At 39.0% G+C, this 21,375-nt stretch overlaps 1 protein-coding gene across 1 annotated transcript in view; it reads left to right on the top strand.

Moving 5' to 3' along the window:
• Rnmt (RNA guanine-7 methyltransferase) overlaps positions 1-16,729 on the top strand; it is a 28,470-nt gene extending 11,741 nt beyond the window's left edge. The window contains exons 5-11 of the mRNA XM_048419349.3: positions 1,925-2,037; positions 4,277-4,458; positions 4,600-4,764; positions 8,922-9,039; positions 10,851-10,952; positions 11,825-11,858; positions 13,151-16,729. Of these exons, the coding sequence (XP_048275306.2) occupies positions 1,925-2,037; positions 4,277-4,458; positions 4,600-4,764; positions 8,922-9,039; positions 10,851-10,952; positions 11,825-11,858; positions 13,151-13,188 (752 nt within the window). The 3' untranslated portion in view covers positions 13,189-16,729. The remainder of the gene's footprint in view (positions 1-1,924; positions 2,038-4,276; positions 4,459-4,599; positions 4,765-8,921; positions 9,040-10,850; positions 10,953-11,824; positions 11,859-13,150) is intronic.
• The last annotated feature ends 4,646 nt before the right edge of the window (positions 16,730-21,375 follow it).

Raw genomic sequence — 21,375 nt, 5'->3', positions numbered from 1 at the left:
GGGAGCTTTCTGTTTCCCAGAATATTCCTGTTCTCATCACCCCGCCTCTACTTCCTGTCTGGTTGACCCACCTATACTTCCTGCCTGGCCAGGAAGTATATTAAATATACTTTTTTATATTTTATAGCGTTTTATTAAAATACATGATTGACAGAATACAGACAATTCTCCCACACCATTTCCCTCTTTTTTTTTTAAACAAAGGAAAATACCCATAGTCCATTTGTTGGGAATGTGGGCGTAGTATTTCAGGCTACTTCCTGCTGGTTGGGGGCGCTGATGATCTTATGGGGACCTAAAGAAAATTTAGAGTTATAATCAAGTCCTGACTGGAGTATCCTGTGAGTCTTGATCATCTCAGGCAGCAGTCTTGAATCTGTTCTGGATGTAGAATTCAGACATCTGGGCCATCTGTTCCTGTCGGAGATTTCTCAGGTGGCCTTCCTTGATGGAACCTGATTTTTCTTAACTCAGAATGAATCCACAGCTTCCCATTTTCTGTGGAAACAAAAGCAAAATCTCTTCTCCAAAGTAACATACCTTTTGACTTCAGTTTTGAAGCCAAGGTATTTTCAAAATATCTATCTTGGGTTAGTTCAGCAGCGTTTATAAACAAAAGTCCTTTAGCAGCTGTTGCTCCTTCCTCAGCAGTCAAACAATTCAAAGAGAGCATAATAGCATACAGTGTCAAGATTCTCTGTATATTTTCCATCTTTTGTGGCTTTATTTCAACTTCTATTTCTTTTAATTTTACTTGTAACTTTTGGCTTTTTGAGACAGGTTCTCTGTATATATCTTTGTCCTGGAATAACTCTGTAGACCAGGCTGTCCTTGAACTCACAGAGATCCTCCTGTCTCTGCCTCCCCAGTTCTGGGATTAAAGGTGTATGCTACCACACCTTGAACTCACAGAGATCTGTCTGTCCCTGCCTCCCAGGCATTGGGATTAAAGGTGTGCACTACCACACCTTGAAGTCACAGAGGTCAATCTACCTCTACCGCTTGAAGTCACAAAGGTCAATATACCTTTGCCTCCCAGGCATTGGGATTAAAGGTGTGTACCACCACACCCTATGTCTCCCTTTTCTTTTTTATTTTTAATGACTTTAACCTTTAGCCTGCATATATTTTTAACACACTGTAAACCATTTAGAGGTTTTCTTCTTCTTTGAATCTCTCTTTACTGTATATCTCTCTTTTTCTGACCACATGAGTCTTTAAGGAGAGGACTAAAACTGTGGCTTTTACGTCTGGAATTAGCTCATTCCTTAGCTTTCCAGCCTCATGGCTGAGGTACCAGCCAGAGCTGCAGTTCACTGCCACAACTCTATGGCATTTCAAGGTCCTTGCTAGCAAGCAAGCTGTAGTATTCTGCTCACAGACCATACTCAGTCGGACTGCCTGCCTAAGAGTCAGAGTTTGCCCTGGCAGGACGGCCCAGAAAGCCGGCATTTTAAAACAGTGCAGCTTTTTTCCTGCTACTGCTGAAAACCCGAAAAGCATGTGTTCAGCTTTTCATCAACACCGTTTAAGTGCTTGGCGGCAGGACCTCTTAAAAGAGCTGCAAGGTTTTGCAGCTAAAGCTGAGTCAGGAAGCCTCTCTTAGATGAGAGTGCTTGCTTGCCTCTAGCAAGCAGAACAGACCCGAGAAATTGCTGCTACCAAGAAAATATGCTTTACTCTATTCTTTCCCAAGCTTTCTCAGGCTTTCTGTGTATTCAGTTATCTACGTCTGGGCGCCATATGTAACATGACGGGTGGGCTTCTTGGGGTTTCAGTCCCACCCGGTACCCCACAACCGGCAAGTCCCAAAGAAATCACAGCTACAGGCATTTCCTTGGCTTGTGCCCGGATTTTATGCCCCAGTTTATCAGTTGAGTTGCTGGTCTGTGTTAACATGTCCTGACACCCTTTACCCTTCTAGATATTGCTGATGTTTCTATGAAGCAGTGTCAACAGCGTTATGAAGACATGAAAGGTCGTCGTGATAATGAATATATTTTTAAGGCAGAATTTATAACTGCTGACTGCTCAAAGGTACAGAATATTGTTTTAATTTTGAGATTTATTTTTATTTTATGTGTATGAATGTTTGCCTGTGTACGTGTTATGTGCACCACAAGCATGCTTGATACCTGTGGAGGCCAGGAGAGGATATCAGATCCCCTGGAACTTGAAATCAAAACTATATCCTCTACAAGAGCAGCAAGTGCTCTTAACTGCTGAGCCATCTCTGCAGCCTCATCTTTTAAAATTTATTTTCTTCCTACAGTTGCAGGGCCTTGTGCATCCTGCATCTCTCATTTATAAAATTGGTTTGTTTGTTAAAATGTGTTTTAAAACATTAAAAATCTTAAGGCATGCATTTTTGATTTCTACTGGAAATTTATCCTTGGGTACTTTTAGGAAAGTTTACTTTTAATAATTGTGTATTTGGAATCACTTTATTTCTTTTTGATTTGGTCAAGATTTGTTTTATAATAGTCACCCCTTAGTGTTCTTAGGGCATTGGTTTCAGGAGCCCCAGAGTCCACAGAAGTTCAAAGTCACTTCCATAAAATGGCATATGTGTTTGTGGATAGCTACACATGTACTTGTGCATTCTTTAGAAGCGTGTTTAGATGATTTTATTATTGTACCTAATACAGTGAAAATGCTGAGTCACTAGTCACACTATATTGTTTAGGAGGAAAGTGTCAAGGGGAAGAAGTCTACAGACTTGTTTAAAAAATAAATTTTCTGGGCTGGAGAGATGACTCACCTGTTAGGAGCATTGAGTGTTCTTCCAAAGGACACAGGCTTAATTCCCAGCATTCACATGGCAGCTCACAACTGTTTGTAACTCCAATTCCAGGTGACTCAACAGCTGTGAGTCAACACCCAAACAAAGTACATAAAATAAAAATAAGAATTAAAAAAACAATTTGTCTTTTGTATCTTCAATCCATTGTTGATTGAATTCACTGTTACACAACCTAAGGATTTGAAGGGCTGCTTTATTTTCCAATAGACCTGGACTTAAGTGTGTTTCATTCAACTTGTTTATAAGGATAGTTTCCTATCATGCTGGAATCGTTGTATGTGTTCTACCTTCCATTTGTTTCTGAAAGTCCAAACTGAATTGATGTCTCACCGGGAGGGAGGGAACTTGATGTTCTTTGTCTTTAAGTATTATATTTTAAAACATTTAAATGGTACCTGTTTAGTGGTCACTTCGTTTGCAGCCTTGAAAATGAGGATGAAAAGGAATGTACTACTAAAATAGTGCCTAGCTAAGCACTGTTTCTTTTAGATGCCAAAGACTGAATGTTTTTTGATTTTCATTACCCAAGTTATTGTTGAATGTCAGTTTATTTTTGTTCTCAAGACCAATTGAATTGTTATACAACATTTTAATTACTATTATGTGAATATAATGTGCATGTGCACACATGCGTGCATGTGCACATGTGAAGGTGGGGCTTCATTTGTGCCATAGGTAACACAGGTAAAGCCTCCCTTGTTTGCTTCTGTTCTTTATATCCTGGGCTAGTTGGCCTGTTCGCTTCCAGATAATTTTGTGTCCACCATATCTCGTAAGAGTGGTGGAGCTTCTGACATATCCTAGCATGTCCTGATTTACATGTATTTGAAGGACCCAAAGTCAGATTGTCAGACTTGCAGGGCAAGAGCTTTTACCCACCGAGTCATCTCTTTATCCAGACATACATGTTTGACATGATTTCAGAATCTCCAGATTTTTTAAGCACTATGAAAATCAGAATCAGGATTATTTTATGTGTGTGGGGGTAGGCAGGTGAGTGCATACTCATGTAGATACACGTTTGTGTGTTGGTCAGGCGTGAACTGTGGGTATTGCTCTTTGTTTTCTGAGCAGAATTTCTCCTAGGGGCCTTGGGATCTTTGATTAAGCTGCCTGCCCTGTGAACCCCTTGCTACTGCTTCTGTCTCTCCACTCTTGGGATTACAAGCACACAACATTGCACCCAGCTTTTTACATTGCTCCTGGGACTAACTCAGAAATTTTACTTGTGTTACCTGCTCAGACCTGCAAAATATTTTAGGCCAGGGTAAGAGAAAACATTTTTTTTTTCAAATGATCCTTGTTATAATATGTACATGACAAGAGAAAGAAGAAGGCAAAGATTGGTGAAAACTATTGGTTACTGTCAGGGAATGTCTACCTTAAGAACCCAACATTCTGATAATTTGCAAAAAACACTTTTAATCTATGTTGTATTAGTTTGGAATCTTAACCCATTCACATTTGTTACAGGAACTTTTGGTTGAAAAGTTCCATGATCCAGAAATGCGCTTTGACATCTGCAGTTGTCAATTTGCTTGCCATTACTCCTTTGAGTCTTCGGAGCAAGCTGATATGATGCTTAGAAATGCTTGTGGAACGCTTAACCCTGGGGGCTATTTTATTGGTACCACCCCCAATAGCTTCGAGCTGATGTAAGTAACTTGAATCTAATAAAATTCATCAGATACCTTTTTAAATTGCATCATGTAGTTTTTCACATGCGTGATATTACTACTAGGATTAAAAATGTTAATCATAATTCTTTTATTTTTATTGTGGAATAACCCTAATAGAAAACGTCTTGAAGCTTCAGAAACAGAATCATTTGGAAATGAAATATACACTGTGAAATTCCAGAAGAAAGGAAGTTATCCTTTATTTGGCTGCAAATATGACTTCAACTTGGAAGGTGTTGTGGATGTCCCTGAATTCTTGGTCTATTTTCCATTGCTAACTGAGTAAGAATGTCTTGATCTGTTGCTTTTTCTTTCCCCTCATTCCTTATCTTTAGGGAACAACATTAATATTGCCATTCATATTGTATTTGAAATGCAATACCAAGAAAAAGCCTTAGCTGCAGAATTGGTAGATTTCTTTCCTAAGAGAAGAGAGCCAACTGCTTCTACTCAGCACAGAAGATAAGTGACCCTACAGGGAGCAAACACAACTTTGATGATATAAAAATGAGAAAGTCTAAGAGTCTAAGATCTTCACTATGAAAGAGATTATCAAAAGTTTGTATTTCAGTATAGCGGAGAAACTGCCCAACTGCCCAGTGTTACTGTTGTTTTGGTATTTTCCCTTTTTTTTTTTTTTTTTTTTTTTGAGACATAGTCTCTATTATGTAGTCTTGGCTGTCCTAGAACTTGCTATTAGACCAGGCTGACCTTAACCCTCACAGAGATTTACCTACCTCTGTCTCCATAGGGCTGGGATTAAGGCATATACCATCCTGCCTAGCTTCCTACAGTGTTGATTATAAAGTCCTGATTTATAGTTATAGTCTCCCCATGCACATTAATTCCTAAGAATTCTAGTGAACTGCAAGCACAGGAGAAATTGAAGGTACTGAACTTTAATCATGTGGCTTCAAGACCTTCTCTTTCTCTCTCTCTCTCTCTCTCTCTTTCTCTCTCTCTCTCTCTCTCTCTCTCTCTCTCTCTCTCTCTCACACACACACACACACACACACACTAATCTGCAGGATTTTTCTGCCAGCAGAGTACAACAAAAGCCAATGTAGATGGAGGCTCTATTCAGATGAACAAATTTCACTTTGTAGTCTATGGAAACAGATATCTTCTATTTTGAATGTTAACCAAGGAAGTAGGACTGTTTTTGCTTACCTAGATTGGCTGGTGATTATTTTAGTCTAGACTCAGTTACCTTGTAAAAGTAAGCATAATGTTTTCATTATGTGCTAGGTTGGTGGCTCATCCGTGTAGTCCCATGCTCAAGAAACTGATACAGGAGGCCAGCCTGGGCTACAGTGTAAGACTGTCTCAAAAACAAGGAAAGAAAGTAGAGAACTGGGGAAAGAGGGAGGGAAGGAATGACAAAGTCAAGTAATGAAGACATGACAAGACATAAAAATAGTGAATACACTGTTATAAGCAGCTAACAGAATTTAAGATTTTAAATCAATTTGCTTTTTATTTTAAAGCTTTGGGAAACTCTTTCCTTTCAACTTCATGAAAGAAGAAATTAGAGGTTTTGGTTTTTTAAAATTTGTTTTGTATTTTAGCTTGGTGCTTTTGCTTAACACAATTAGTAGTTTTAGTAGACCCCCCCCAACAATAGTATAAAATGAAATACTGTTGTTAAACAAACTTAGCATTGTTTTTTACTTAAATTGCTTGAACATAATAAACTTATAAAGTTGTAGATTCCTACTTTTTTTTTTTTTTCGAGACAGGGTTTCTCTGCAGCTTTGGAGCCTGTCCTGGAACTAGCTCTTGTAGACCAGGCTGGCCTCGAACTCATAGAGATCCACCTGCCTCTGCCTCCCAAGTGCTAGGATTAAAGGCATGCACCACCACCATCCAACATCTTACTTTAATATATAATTATTTTTGTCTCATTAAATTTTTTTGAGAATTTCATGTAAGAGTTACAGTTTTGATGGAATCCATCTCTCTCTCCCTAAATCAACTTCTTCCCGTGTTCCTCACACATCCTCAAAAATTATTTTCCTTTTCTATGATGATGATGGTGATAGTGATGTAACCTATGAAGTCCACTTAGGTTCTCATGGCCTTTTCCATTGCTTGCGTTTATGATGGGACCTGGTCATCTGGAGTTAGTTTGTGTATTAGGTAAGAGTTTCTAGACTACCTATATTCAGTGGAAGTCTGTTTCTGATTTTGCTGTTAACGAAGCATGGCTCATTTTCTCTTAGCTAGGAGGAGCTTAAATACTTGTTTTAGGTTTTGACTGATGAGGCTCAGGTGATTCCATCTAGATTTTTCAATAGATTAGTTATACTCAGTGTGTTTGAATGGCTCTGTGAGGTCCCTGGACAGGTTCAGGTGTGGCTGAGGTGTCTAAGTACTAATGGAAGTGTAGGCCAGTGCTCAGACAAGGTTCTAGAGTTGAGGAGCGTGGAGAAGAAACCTTACCAGCAGTGTATCACATGTCGAGCAAGAACTGAAGAGAGTGTTTCATTGTGGGGAGCTGAGGAGTCACACCAAAAAAAAACCTGCTTATGTTCCTCCTCCTTGGGGCTGAGACAGGAGAAGGGCAATGTGGTGGAATAAAAGACATGAAGCCTAGTGTATTAGTTTTAAAAATATATTTATTTGGCAGGCATTTGCTGATCTAAATATTAAACCTAAACATGTTGAGGTGGAGATGACTTCTTGCCATTTAACTAAGAAACTAAGCAATAATGTAATGAGCTTATTGAAAAGTCTATTCAAATTGCTCAGATTGGGTTCTTTGTAATGATGAGTTTTTTCCTTTTTTTTTCCCTCCTCGCATGTAACTTGCTTTTGTTTCTAGTGGCTTGTCTTGATATTTTATAATTGAGTTGCCTTGAATAAAAGAAGTACCTGTGTTCACATTGTCTCTCTAAGAAGAGCTAGCTGAGTTAACAAGCCAATCTGTGTGTGTCTTCTGCAGTGTAGCAGTCCAGGACCCTCTGATGTGCCTAAGACATTCTGTTTTTCCCCTTTTCCCACTACCTGAAATCATGTCCAGGAAGAGAATTGGAAAGAGTAATGTTTAAGTAGAATGGAAGTATGTGTGTAGAAGACAGCAAGGATGTTCCTACAAAACTGAGGAAGTGGCGAAGAGACTGAGCCAAGCAGAAGAAAACTAGTGGTGCTGAACCGAGGACTAGCTGCTAAGACACAGCAGTATCATTGTAGAGAGTGGCTCGGAGATCATGTTTAAGGATTTTGAATTATGTCCTGGAGCCCAGTGAAAGGAACTAAATAGGATAGCAATATAACCATCTCTGTATATCTGAAAGCTTAATCTGGCTGTACCTGGGAAAATTCACGGAGGGAAAGAAGGACTGGAAGCAGGAGGTAGCATGATGGTGCTAGTTACTGGTCCAGGATGCCAATGAAGGGATGTGAGAAGTGGAGCCATTTGAAGTAGACATGCTGTGGGTCAGAGAAAGAGGGCTGTATGATGGATTCCAGGGAGCGTAGAAAATAGATGAATTCACTGCAGTGGTGAAGATAAGACGTTAGAGTGTTTGACACATCCCAGGATGGCATTTGGTGAGCAGTGATGTTAATCAGCGTCACAGAAATGGAACTCACGGCTTCCAACATTCCATGTAATTGGTACAAAGAAGTAAATAGGTTCTGGGGCAAACCTTAGCATTTAGAAGTTAGGTTAAAGTGGTGCACGACTTTAATCCCAGTATTTGGGAGGCAGACAGGTGGATCTCAGTGAGTTTGAGGCCAGCCTGGACTGCTAAGTGAGTTCCAGGACAGCTAGTACTCTTACACAGAGAAACCTTGTTTCAAGAAAACCAAATTACAAAAAAAAAAAAAAAAAAGAAGAAGAAGAAGAAGTTAGGTTAAAGGGAGTCATGTAAAACAATCTGCAAGAAGCCATGCAAGATACAGTTTTGACAAAATAGTTTATTTTGCTAGAAAATATAGGAGATGAAAATGGTTAAGAAAGACACTGACATTATTGCAGATGTGAGGAAGTAAATAAAGTAGAACTAAAGCTAGAAAAGGGCTCCCTATGGCCCTTTGTCCCATGACCTCTTTATCACGCTAAAGGAAAACCTGTCTGCAGCTTATGGGTGTGTACAATGCTTGTTTCTTCATAGGCATCTAGGTTGTTATTCAGCCTTCATTTGTGTTATTCTGCTCAACATAAGTAAATAGAGCAGTTTTAGTTAAGCCCAGATGTCACTGCTATCATTTTCAAAGTGAGCTTTATGAAATTAAAGGACCAGAGAGATGGCACTTGGTGCCAAGCATGATGACCTGAGTTCAGACCCTGAACCCACGTTGTGAAAGGAGACAACCAGTACCTCAAGCTGTGCTCTGCCCACCCACAAGCACACACATATGAATTTGATGAAATACTTTTTAAAAAAAAAAATTACAAACATTTGAAAGCCTTTCTATTAATCTTTTTTGGCCAGAATGGCAAAGAAGTACAATATGAAGCTAATATATAAAAAATCATTTCGGGAGTTCTATGAAGAAAAGATTAAGAACAATGAAAACAAACTACTCTCAAAACGAATGCAGGCCCTGGAGGTAAGTGTACAGAAAAAGTGTAGAGATTCTAGGATGTGGTGAATTTGTTTGGTATTTTGGACCCCTTTCAATGTTCTTCCCACATTGTGTAGTTAGGGATGCAGTTTATAGTTGCTGTGGATACTCTACCTTCAAGGACGGAGGGACATCGAGACCAAGGATAGATCCAAAGTAGAGATTTTAAGGGGTTCTTGATATGTGCAGAAAGTCTTCTGAAGCATATGGCCTTTAGCTGGCCGAGCTTTCAGCACTAGCCCTTTCCCACTCCCATGGTCCTCAGAGGAGGGAGAATGACTGGGAGGCCAAGGGCCAGAACACTAGGATCAAAACAGTCTGATGCCCACCTCTGCTTTCACTGAGAACTCTATTGGGAGGCATTTCTGGAAGGGTTACTCGCTTGAGAGGTGCTAGCTTATATGCATTATGTAAGGTTTTATTGCTGTTGGGAAGGGCAGTTTTGTAGTTCTTACCATTTACTTGGGTCATCTGTCAGTAAAGGATGAGGTGTTTGCAGGTACAGAGACCATCTCAGGGTGGAGCTGGTAACTTGTAAGGTGCCTGGATCACAGCAGAGTAAAATTCTGAAGCTTTGGATATGGTGACGACTAAAGTCGAGAGATTGAAACTCAAAGGAAACTTTTAAAATTGCTTTTGTTCAGATTGGATAAGGAAGTAAAGCTGTGAATGCTAAGGAGCCACAGGCTTTTTGTGTGCATTTCAGTTTTCATTTTTTCATAGAAGGTCTTGTGGTCTAGGCAATGCTTCTGTCTCTTCTGAGTACTGGGCTTATAAGCACTTGTTACTGGGTACAGCAGCCCAGTATATGCTAAACAGCAAACCAGCAGCTGTTTCCAATACCTGGATCTGCAGTAGGATGTTTATAAAGAAAAAAGAAAAGAGGCCCTGGGGGATGACTCACTTGGAAGACCCGAGTTAGAGCCCAAGAACCTTTAAAATTCTGGGCACTGTTGCGGGCAGAGATGACCTAAACACTGAGCTCCAGAAATGTGAGAGACCCTGTTTCAAAAATGAAGATGGTTGATCCATCCAAGGTTGACCTCTGACCTTCACCTACGCCTACCCTAAAGACAAAGGGGAAAAGTGAGTAAAGTAGACATTTGTGAATCAATCCCATGGAAGTTTCTTAGGACAACCTAGATTTTAAAGGGTCGACATCCAACCCAGTTTCTTAGAATACTAAAGACAAAAAAGACTTGTAGTCTATGATATATTGCTTAAAATGAATTAAACATAGCATAGGAAATAATTTAGATAACTACCTTTTCTCCACAATTTTTAGATTATAACAGAAAAAGCCCTTTGCCAGAAGTCAAAATGTAAATATTTTCTGCTAAATGACCCCTTTGAGGATTAAATTATGTAGTTTGTCCAAGATGTAAACAGTCTAAGATTATAGAAGTTGACCAGCATTTTGGAGATATTTCCCTCCCCCGCCATTTTCTCTTAGGCGAAAACTGTAGGGTTGGAGAAATGGTTCAGCAGGTCAGAGCACTTGCCATTCTTGCAGAGGAGTTAAGTTTGATTCCCAGCACCCATATCAGGTGGCTTGCAACCATCTGTAATTCTAGCCTCAGGGCATCCCCAAGGGCCTTGTGGTCTCTCCAGGTACTGAATCATTCACACTTGTGCACGCATGCACACACACACACACACACACACACACCTTTAAAAGAAAAAAAGTATGTGTAGTTGTGAAGTATTACTTAAGGATTGTTCTTACCATTTCAGTGGTTTACCCTGTTACAAATGTAGCGAGATCTCTTAACTAGAATTTGTGTTTGCTTCCTTAGCAATACCCTGCAAACGATAACTCTAAACTGGTCTCTGAAAAGGTCGGTGATTACGCACATGCTGCTGAGTACATGAAGAACAGTCACGTAAGGTTACCTCTGGTAAGTTCCCAGCTTTCCGAGTTAGAAAAGGAGTATGCGTGTGTGGAGAACAGGGTATTTCGCTTGTTCACAATATTTAGGTTTACTTAAGTATTACAAATTTGGCAAATAGTTAATCTGTTTTCCCTAAGTTGTGAAAACTTGATGCTGTAGCACGTAAAATGTATTTCAGTGAGTAGCATTGAGAACTTTTATAAGGCAGCCAATGGTGGGGAAAAATCATAGCCTTGGTTTGCAAGTTTCTTTGTGAACTCAGTGTTCCAGAGACAGAATTTCAATTTCCCTGAACTTAAGTGGGGAATGGGAGAATAATATATTTTCATTTGTATTGACTTTGTGCAGGCTCTCACTTTTAAAAAATTAAATATATGATAGTAAGAGAAGCCATAACAGACCCAGTGAAAATTGCAGACATTTTCATAGCACATTTCTCTTAACATCTTAGAATATTCTTTTCGTGATATTTCTTCAAACTTACTAGGTCCTAGAACTGACACTGGATCTTATGAAGTCATGGCCTGAGCAAAACTGCACATACCTTACCTTACCAAAATTATTGTTTTGTTTTTGTTTTTTCGGCAAGTGTAATTTATTTTGTGATGCACACTCTTGCTGAATGACTGTTTTCTTGCTAAAACATTTGCTACTTCCCAATACTATGGACAATGAATCTGTGTAAACTAAGACTATGTCTTTAGTTTTTTTCAGAAAGTTGATCTTACTGATTGTTTTTAGATGTGTATATCATAATGTTACGTCCATTGTATGTGTTTTATAGTGAAGTTAGGGCATTTTGCCACCTGTCTTCTATTAAAAATAAGCTTGCTTTTACTTCTGCATTGAATCTAAAGTTTCCCTTCTTATAATTTTAGGGAACCTTAAGTAACTCAGAATGGGAAGCTACAAGTGAGTATATCATCCAGCTACCTGACAATTTCAGTGATTCTGTTTTAAGGGAATCATTAAAACTTGAAAATGTTAAGAGTTTTTCTGATATATTTTGTGTTTTTGCTGATACACGTATTTCCCATATATAATATATGTATCTTTATACTCTCCATTAGCACATCTGCATAGTGACAAATGAAAATACGTGGAGGCTATTATTTAATAGACTTTCATGAGCATTCGTAAATATTTTCTTTACATATTTATTAATAAACAGCTGCCTCTGTTTTCACCTTGGGGTCTGTTGAATTGTTTGGCTTATAGGATATTCCCGTGGAGTTACTTTTTGGCCATTTATATGGTGACAGCAAAGGGGGAATAAAATAGAGCACTAAGCAAAGAAGAGTAAGCAGGACTCTTTGGGAACATGTGTTTGGAAACAAGTGTTACACAGATACATTCTGACATGAGGCTGGTGCCTCAGAGGATCCTATATGGTCCTAGGCTTCTGCAGCAGAGTGATGGAGTCCTCTACATCAGCTTGCAGATCCTCAATGTTAAGATAAAAGGATTCTGATCTTTTATCGTGGGAACTTGACCACAGTTTCTGCTGTCTGTTTAATTGATTGTTGATTATCTTGAAGGCAGAAGTAGTAAGCGGAGACATACTATTTAGTAAACACTGAATGTTGACTTATAGAATTATATGAAAGAACTTCAGGGGATTAAAACATAGACAAGTCTGCCTTCTAGAGTTTATCTAGTGGAAGAATCAAACTCAAATACTGTCATATAATTTAAATGCTGAGGAGAGGAAAGTAGATGGGGATTTTAAAGGTAGGTCTGTCTGAGAAGTAATAATATTAATTGAGTGTTGAGTAGTATCTGAAGCTGCAGTAAACATTTCATCTGTTGTAATTCATTTAATCCCCCAAACATATGAGTTGGCTATTATGTCGTCACAGGAGAATGCATTTTAAAGTTTGGGCTTAATGACAGAGCTAATTTGATTGACTGAATTCCAATTCTCATAATCATTACCTCATCAAAGTCCTTACTATGAGCAGGATTTCAGAAATTTTGAGTTTCAAATTGTGTGTCTAAAATCAAATTCTAGTGTTCTTAGTGTTGTTAAACGGCTAAGTAGATTTTTGTTTTGAAATATACTTAAATGATTCTATATCTACCCCAAAACCACTCAAGTAATAAAACTCAGAAAATAAGTAATGTCTTTCTTTCTCAGTCTGCTTGAAAATGTTTTTCATGATGATAGGAATAACTAACTCTGACTTCTCTTACTTTTTTTCTAGGTATCTACTTGGTCTTTGCCTTTGAGAAGCAGCCGTGAACAGTTAGTTGCCTCAGAGCAGCACTCCATCCTTACAGATGGAACAGACCATCTCAGATACATTTGACAGCTGTTTGTTTATTTTACTAGTAAGTTCTCAATGTGTAGGATGCTGCCAACAAGTCCAGTGTATAGATTTGACACTGTCTGTGGCAGGTTAGCTTTGTGTGTGTGTGTGTGTGTGTGTGTGTGTGTGTGTGTGTGTGTGTGTGTGTACATAAGAATTCTTTGTCTTTAAGATCTATTTTTATGTAATAGTTTAAGAATTGGTTCCCTCTGCTATCAAAAACTATAACAAAGCATGTCAGAGCACCTGACCTCTCCCCAGTGCTGTGATTTGCTGAGTGTGTTTACAGAGTTGAATTTACAACAACTGTAGAATTGGCTAAGGAGTGCTAACTTGCCGCCGTGCACTCCAAGTTTTGTTACAGTGTTTTTCAGTATGAAATGGATTGTGTTCTATACATTTGAATGTAAGTGTTCAGTTATATATTGCTAAAGTTATGAGATTAAAACTTGATTTTAGATTGTTATTAAGAGCTACCGGGCTAGATTTTGACTGTGTTTCAATAAAATAACTGTTTGCTAATACTATGAAATTCTGAGACTCTATAGAAAATTTTAGATGGCAGCATAGAGATATCGTGGAATGGTTTGGTATTCTGTTAAGAATTTCCTTCCATAGAAATTAATATATCTAATCACTGAGACTAATTAAGGTACTTTTAACTTTCTTCGTTGGACAATGATTCAGTGGTTAGATTTTTTTTTAAAGATTTGTGAAAATGCCGTGTCATAATCCTGTTACATATTTTCCTAAGTGCATGTATGCACGTGCAGCACGAGGTGTGCAGTGAGGAAAAGAGGTCGACTTCAGATGGATCCTCACCAATAGGAGACCTCAGTTAGATTCTGTATCCTTCCAAATCCCAAACAAGCAAGCCATGCTCCTTCTTCCATGATTGGTATTCACACAGCAGAGCCTACTGTCTAATTGTCATTCAGACATGCATTTATTGAGGCATATATCGTATAGAGGTTGGCATGGCTGCCTTCCAAGTATTTACTTGCTGTCTCACAACCAATAAAATTGTCATAAATTGTCAATTACAGAATTGACTTCTAGAACTGATGCCTGTGTGAACTGCTGTTGTACATTTAAGAAATATGACAGCCTTTAGATACATCAAAAAAGTGGAGAGCAAATGCAATTATATATTCTTTTTAAAACGTTTATTTGAAGGACAATCTACAAAGATCATGCTTTCTATAAAAATCTATGGTACTTGCTTTAAAAGTAAGCTTTAGGCTGGAGAGATGGCTCAGCAGTTCAGAGTTATGGCTGTTCTTGTAGAAGACCAATATTCAGTTACCAGCACCCACATGGCAGCTTATAACTGTCTCTAACTCCAGTTTCTGGACATGTGACACCATTTTTGGTCTCCATGGGTACCAGGCATGCACATAGTGCATATACATACATGCAGCTAGAACACTCATCCATACAAAATAAAAATAATTGTTACAAATTAAAAGTATAATCAGTTTATATATTGTCACTGTTCATAGTATTAGAGAGTACCTTTTGTGCAGGGTTTGGGGTGTGGGAATGAAAGTTTTTGCTCTTAGAAATTTAGGCTCATTTTATTCCTAGGGAAGACACTGCTAAGTATTTTGATAGTTTAGCAGGTTGGGAAAGCTTTGTCACAATTCATGATTTTAGTTAACAGGTAATGCATCAATTTTTAGTCTCTTTCTGTCCTTTCCATTCCATTCCATGGGTTGTATTTAGGAGAGAAGAATTCCTCAAAGGGTGGAGTAATTGATGGTTATCCCAAGCACCAAGAAGAGAAATGTGGAGTTCCTAGGCCTTTTGCTGAGGAATCATAGAGAACTGGACTGGGTCTGAGATGGGATCTAGTCATTATACCTGTCATAGACATAGGAGATTCCCATGAGGCCACTCTGCAGGAAACAGTTCTGGCGGCTGCCTTTTTCTTTTTGTGTTGTTCTTATCTGTTCAGCCTCAACCCCTACACTGCTCCTTGCTGAAGTTAAATGACTCAAGATGAATTCTTGAGGACAAGAATGGGAAGGTGGCATTTTCTTCTGTTTTATCAACAAACGAGACTTTTTTTCCAGCAAACTTGGAACCTACATGCTTAATTCTGTCAGGACTTGTAGTACCTCATGAGAAAGGCATGACTTTTCATTACAGAATCCAGGAAGAGTCTCTTATTTTGGGCTCAGTGGTGAGGATGGTTCAGAGGAGCTGTGAGACATTCCCAGGCTTGCCACACAGGGTATCCTCCAAGGTTGAGTTTCAGAATGAAGAGCAGTGGCTGGAGACACGACTCAGAGGTTAAGAATGCTTGCTACGCTTTCAGAGGACTGGACTTTGGTTCCCCACATACACATCAGGTGGCCCACAACTGCTTGTAATTCCAGCTGCAGGGACTTCCAACACTCTCTTCTGGGTTCGGCTGGTACCTGCACACATGCACAAACATGCAGACACATATAAGTAAAATAAATCTTTAGAAATGAAGATCCCATGGGCTATTTGTGAAAATGACACAACTTGGAGCTAGCTGGCTTGGGGACAAATCTGCACTGTAGTAGGACCTAATGCTGACATGCAATTATTTGGGTCTAGAATTTACTTGGGAAAACACTCTAGTGTATACAGTGTTGATGGAGAGCAGTTGAGGAGTTGTCAGTCCCTACCAATCCTCTGATGGCTTAACCTATACAGAGAGCCTCAAGCCTGCTGGAGCTGACTCATACACCTCTTCAGTGCCTCTGAGCACTTTACAGACTGACTCTCATCAGTAAGTGAAGACTATGACTGAGTAGAGTCACTTATGCGTGATGACTGAATGTCAGAGAGAGGATACAGACTTTCTCAAAACCAAAACATAACTTACATACTCACTTCCAAGGGTGGAACAGGTGAGTCATGCAGCCTTGGTTGTTAGTTATTGAGGCATTTAGGTGTGTTAATTCCTCAGTAAGGTGCCCCAGTAAATAGGGTGCCTGGTTGGAAACAGACTAGCTCATCTTCACAGTGTAGAGACTGGTCTTCTAACCAGACTTGTGGGATCTGTATACACTGCAGGTGATGGTGTTCCTCCAACCTCACTGTGTGGATGTATCAGTACAAGAGTCTCTAAGAGAAGATACAGAAATGATGCTTTAGTGTCAGTTAAGTATGTAGACCTGATTTTGTGGATTTGCTTGTTTAATCTCTGTTGAAGTGTTATATCTATCCAGGCGGTTGGATTCCTCATAGAACATGCATGAATTCATAAGCCAGAAGCTGGAGACTGCCTTCCACTCACTGCTTTCCCATCTACAACCACCATCCGGTTCTAAGCAAAAATCTTGTTTCATCTGGCTTGGAATATGTGAATGAAATTAAAACTACATTCTTTAGCTTTCACTTGTCAGTCAGTGTTCATGAGATTCTTATTCTCAACAGTTGTACATTGTTCTCATGATTGTACAGTATTCCGTTGTGTGAATAAACAACATTGTCCAATGGTGTTTTGGTTCATTTCTGACTTGGGAACTGTACTACCACAGTTACCAAGTAAATGGGTTTTTGTGCACATAGCTCTATATTTCCTACTAGGAATAAGATTGCAAAGCCGTAGTACATGCACTATATTCATATTTATTGACAGCTACCCAGAACTTTTCAAAGTTCAGTTATCTTACCTTCTTGGTAATACTGGTTGTAGTTTGGATGAGAATAGAGGTTCAAGTATGTTTGAATACTTGGTCCCTAGTTAGTGGAGCTGCTTGGAAATGGTTAGAGGCATGGCCTTGGAGGATGTGTGTCACTAAAGCAACGACCCAAATTAATAAAATTAGAGGTGTAAAGGAGGTGTTATAAGAGACACATGTTAAATCCAGAGGGTTTTAAGGATACACTTCAAAGCCCATATTCTACTAAATTGGGAAAGCTGAGAAAAATGGATGAATTTCTTAATGAATCTGACATACCAAAGTTAAACAAAGAAGATATTTAAAAGTTGTAATAAATGACATTGGAACATCATTTAAAAACCTATCTAAAACAAAAGCGAGGTAGAAACCCAAGTTCAGATGTGTTTACCACAGGACTTTACAGGAAATTCAAAGAGCTAAAACCAATGCTCCTCAAACTGCTCCATAAAACAAAAAAGGAAATTATACCTCCAAATTATTTTTATGAACACTGACTGACCCAGATACCTAAACTAGATAAATAAACGAATAGAAAATTCTAGAACAAGTTCCTTCATGAACATAGATACAAAAAATTCTCAGTAGAATATGTGTGAACTGAATTTTAGAAAACATCCAAAATGATGAATCATCTTCATCCCAGAGATGAGGGAATGATTTACACATGTAAGCCAACAAATGTACTCCATCATATAAGTAGACTCAAGGACAGAAATCACATGATCATCTCAGATGGAGAAAAGAGCATGGAGAAAATCTAAGATTCCCTTATAAAAGTTATGGAGAATCCAGGGATACAAAGTATAATAAAGGCAATATTCATAAGCCCACAGGCAGCAGTATGCTAAATGGAGAACTCAGGAACAAGAAAAGGATGTTCATCCTCTTACTACTGTTGCCAGATTGTACTTGAAGTTGTAGTTAGAACAGTAATCCAAGAGAAGAAAGTAAGAGAGCTACAAATAGGAAAGAAGTAAAAGTATCCTTAAAACTCAAGAGTTCACTAGGAAACTATATTGCAAAGTGGTAGGATACAAAGAACAAAAATTACTAGTCTTCCTAGATACCAATGACAAACTAAGAAATAAACAGGGAAACAATTCTGTTCACAGTGGCTATTCTCAGGTCCATCTCTTGGGGTAGATCTAATCACAGAGATGGCTCAGTGGTTAAGAGCAGAGCCTGCTCTTTCAGAGGTCCTGAGTTCAATTCCCAGCAACCACATGGTGGTTTACAACCACCTGTAATGAGATCTGGTGCCCTTTGCAGGCAGACCACTGTATACTTAATAAATAAATCTTTAAAAAAAGATTGGTATACAATGGAAACTTAAAATTAGAGATAGCAGAAGATGGAAAATCTGTCTATACACTCTTGTATTTGTAGGATTAATTTGAAAATATTCTGCCAAAAGCAATCTGTAGTTCTAATACAATCCTCATCAATTGAAAAGAATCATGTTTCATATGAAACAAACAAAACTAAGATGCTCACACAATCTTGAAAACTAAAAACACTGCTTGAGGTAACACCATAGTAACAAAAATTAGTATGTTACTGTTAGAAAAAACAGATACATTGATAATGGAATAGAATTGAAGATCCAGGCATAAGCCTATCCTTTTTCAGACACCTGATTTTTTGTTTTTATTAAGAGTCAAAAAATATACATTGGAAAAAGAGGCAGCATCTACAATTGCTGTAGAAATTAGATAGCTAGTTTGTTATCTCTTGTCCTGCACAAATCTTAATTCCAAATGGACTAAGGATCTTGTGGTAGTTTGAGTGTAAGTCTCCATACTCTCATAAGGAGTGGGACTATTAGGAGGTATGGCTTTGTTGGAATGGGTATGGCCTTACTGGAAGAAGTGTGTCACTTCGGGGAGGCATGATTTAGTTTCCTATGCTCAGGATACTGCCTGCTGTCTCAGTCAACTTCTTGTTGCCTGCAAGATGTAGGACTCTCATCACCATGTCTTCCTCCACACTGCAATGCTCTCCATAATTATAATAATAAACTGAACCTCTGAAACTGAGTGAACTACTCCAATTAGATGTTTCCTTTAGAAGAGCTGCTATGGTCATGGCATCTTCACAGCATTAGAAAACCTAACTAGTAGAGATTTCAGCGTAAGACTTGATACTTTGAGCCTGTTAAAGGAGAAAGGAGGGAATATATTTCAATTTGTGGTATATTCAAAAAGACTTTCTGAATAGGACCCTGGTAGCACAGGAATTAAGACTAACAGTTGACAAGTGAGACCTCATGAAGCTGAAAGACTTCTGTACAGTAAAAAACCCTATCTACTGTAGGGGCAGCCTACAGAATGGGGAAAATAAATACTAGCTACAAATTTGACAGAGGGTCAATATCTAGACTATACGACGAACTCAAAAAACTAAACACTAAGAAAACAGACAATCCTGTTAAAGTTCTCAGAAGAAATGCAACTGGTTAATAAGAATTTCTTAAAATATTCAACATCATTGTCTGTCACAAAGATGAAAATTAAGACTACCTAATGGGTCAATCTTCTTTATAACTTATAGAAATTTCTGTGTGGTTGATTTTCTCTGGGGCTTGCTGGCTGTAGGGTACTGGGTGGGGACAGAAACTCCCAACAAACAGGCCCCCTCATGTTACAGCCACCCAAGAGCCAATGGCATGAAGTGTACCAAGACATAACTATTTCAAGGTATTCCAATACATGCACACAATTCAAGGTACATTGTGTAGTTAAATTCAAAGTGCAAAGACATGTGCTGGTACATGTGACATGAAATGACACCTCCACACCTCTAATGGCGCCTCTGCCTGATGGATGTAGAGGTGAACAGATGAGCTTTGAGGCGGGTGAGTAACTGAGAAATATCCCAGGTTACTTCTAGCTCCACAAAGGGATAAAGACAAAGCAATCCTCCTGCTGTGGCCCCCTGAACGTTGAGATGATAGAAGTGTGTTGGCACTCCCACGTGGGATTTTGCATTTTTTAACAAGCTCCCAAATACTGTAGGTCCAAGCTCCCACCTTAAGAAACTCTGCCTCCCAAGTCTCAGCAAAGTCACATGACAAGAGTTTATTGCTTGTTTTTCTCTCCTGCTCTATGATCAAAACAAATTAGCAGAGACTCTTCCAGTTAGCTATTCAGGGACCGGATTGCTTAAGGTCTAATGTCTGACTCACACCGCGGGCTTCTTTTCTTACTCAATTTCACTCATAATGTCTAAGTGGGCCAGGGGAACCCTATATGCCAGAACATTCACTGTTCATAAACAGTGTCTTCGGTATGTTCATCATGGTCTCAGGTGTGTGACCAGCATTGCTGTTGTATTTTTAAGGAGCGTAGAGACCATGGTAGTGTGTGTGAGAAGAACACATTGTACAATTAGTAATTTTGCACAGCAGGACCTTATATACCTGGAAGTTGGGGGGTGATACATTCCTGCACCGGTGCACATACCACGGTTTCAGGGTGTAGAGATGAGTTTGGAGAAGCTCCTAGGATATTACTTTCATGTGTGGAAAAGAGGACCTGCTAGAGCTAGTAAAGTCAAGGCAGAGGAATATCTCAGTCTATGTAAATCCTTGAAGAATGGATTGAATTTAAACAGAGAAGCCGGGAGCATAGAGCAGAAAGGCCATCTGATTCCAGCCAAAGGGGAAGGGAAAGATTACTAAATTGTGCAATAAATCAGAGTCTAGATCTATGGTCTTTCGAAAACAAGAGAGTGATTTATTCTATGTCAAGTCAAAGAAGGCTAGAGCCATCTGAGAGGAGGGAGCCTCAGTTGAGAAAATGCCTCCACAAGATCAGGCTATCTGCAAGCCGTATGGAGCAAGTCAGTAAGCAGCATCCCTCTTTGGCCTCTGTATCAGCTTTTGCTGCCAGGTTCCTGTTCTGCTTGAGTTCCTGTCTTGACTTCCTTCAGTGCTGAAGAGTGCTGTGAAAGTATAAGCCAAATAAACCCCTTTCCCCAAGTTGCCTTGGTCAAGGTGCTTTATTACAGAACTAGTAAAGTTTAGTAAGACAGTATTGTACCTCTCTGAGACATAAACTAGGGAACACTTAGGAGCTTTTCTTTTTTTCTTTTCTTTCTCTCTGTTTAAATGAATGATATGCTATGATATGAAAAACCCTTATAAGTTAATTTTAAAGTCACTCATATTTCCACAGAGAGTTACAGGAGAAGGCTAAAACACTCAAGGATGGTGAAAGCCAAGGTCAGGGGTTATGTTATGTGACGGGGATAGAGAGAACAGGAAGTCAGTTATGTTAAAGATGTGATCTCTCAGTAAGATACTCACTTAACCAGGAAGTTGCAAAAAAGGAACTCAAGCCCAAGATGGCCAGGCCTGTGACTATCTTCCTATATCATGTCCCTTTTTCTTTCAGCATGCAAAGTCAACCTTTTCGATATCAATCACATCAGAATTTACTTTCCTATTCTCCCTGC

This window comes from Myodes glareolus, chromosome 13 (genome assembly GCF_982192425.1).
Source record: "Myodes glareolus chromosome 13, mMyoGla1.1, whole genome shotgun sequence".
In the NCBI taxonomy this organism is placed as follows: Eukaryota; Metazoa; Chordata; class Mammalia; order Rodentia; family Cricetidae; genus Myodes; species Myodes glareolus.
The sequence above is the reverse complement of the archived record's forward strand: the minus strand, read 5'-3'. Positions and strand labels throughout refer to the sequence as shown.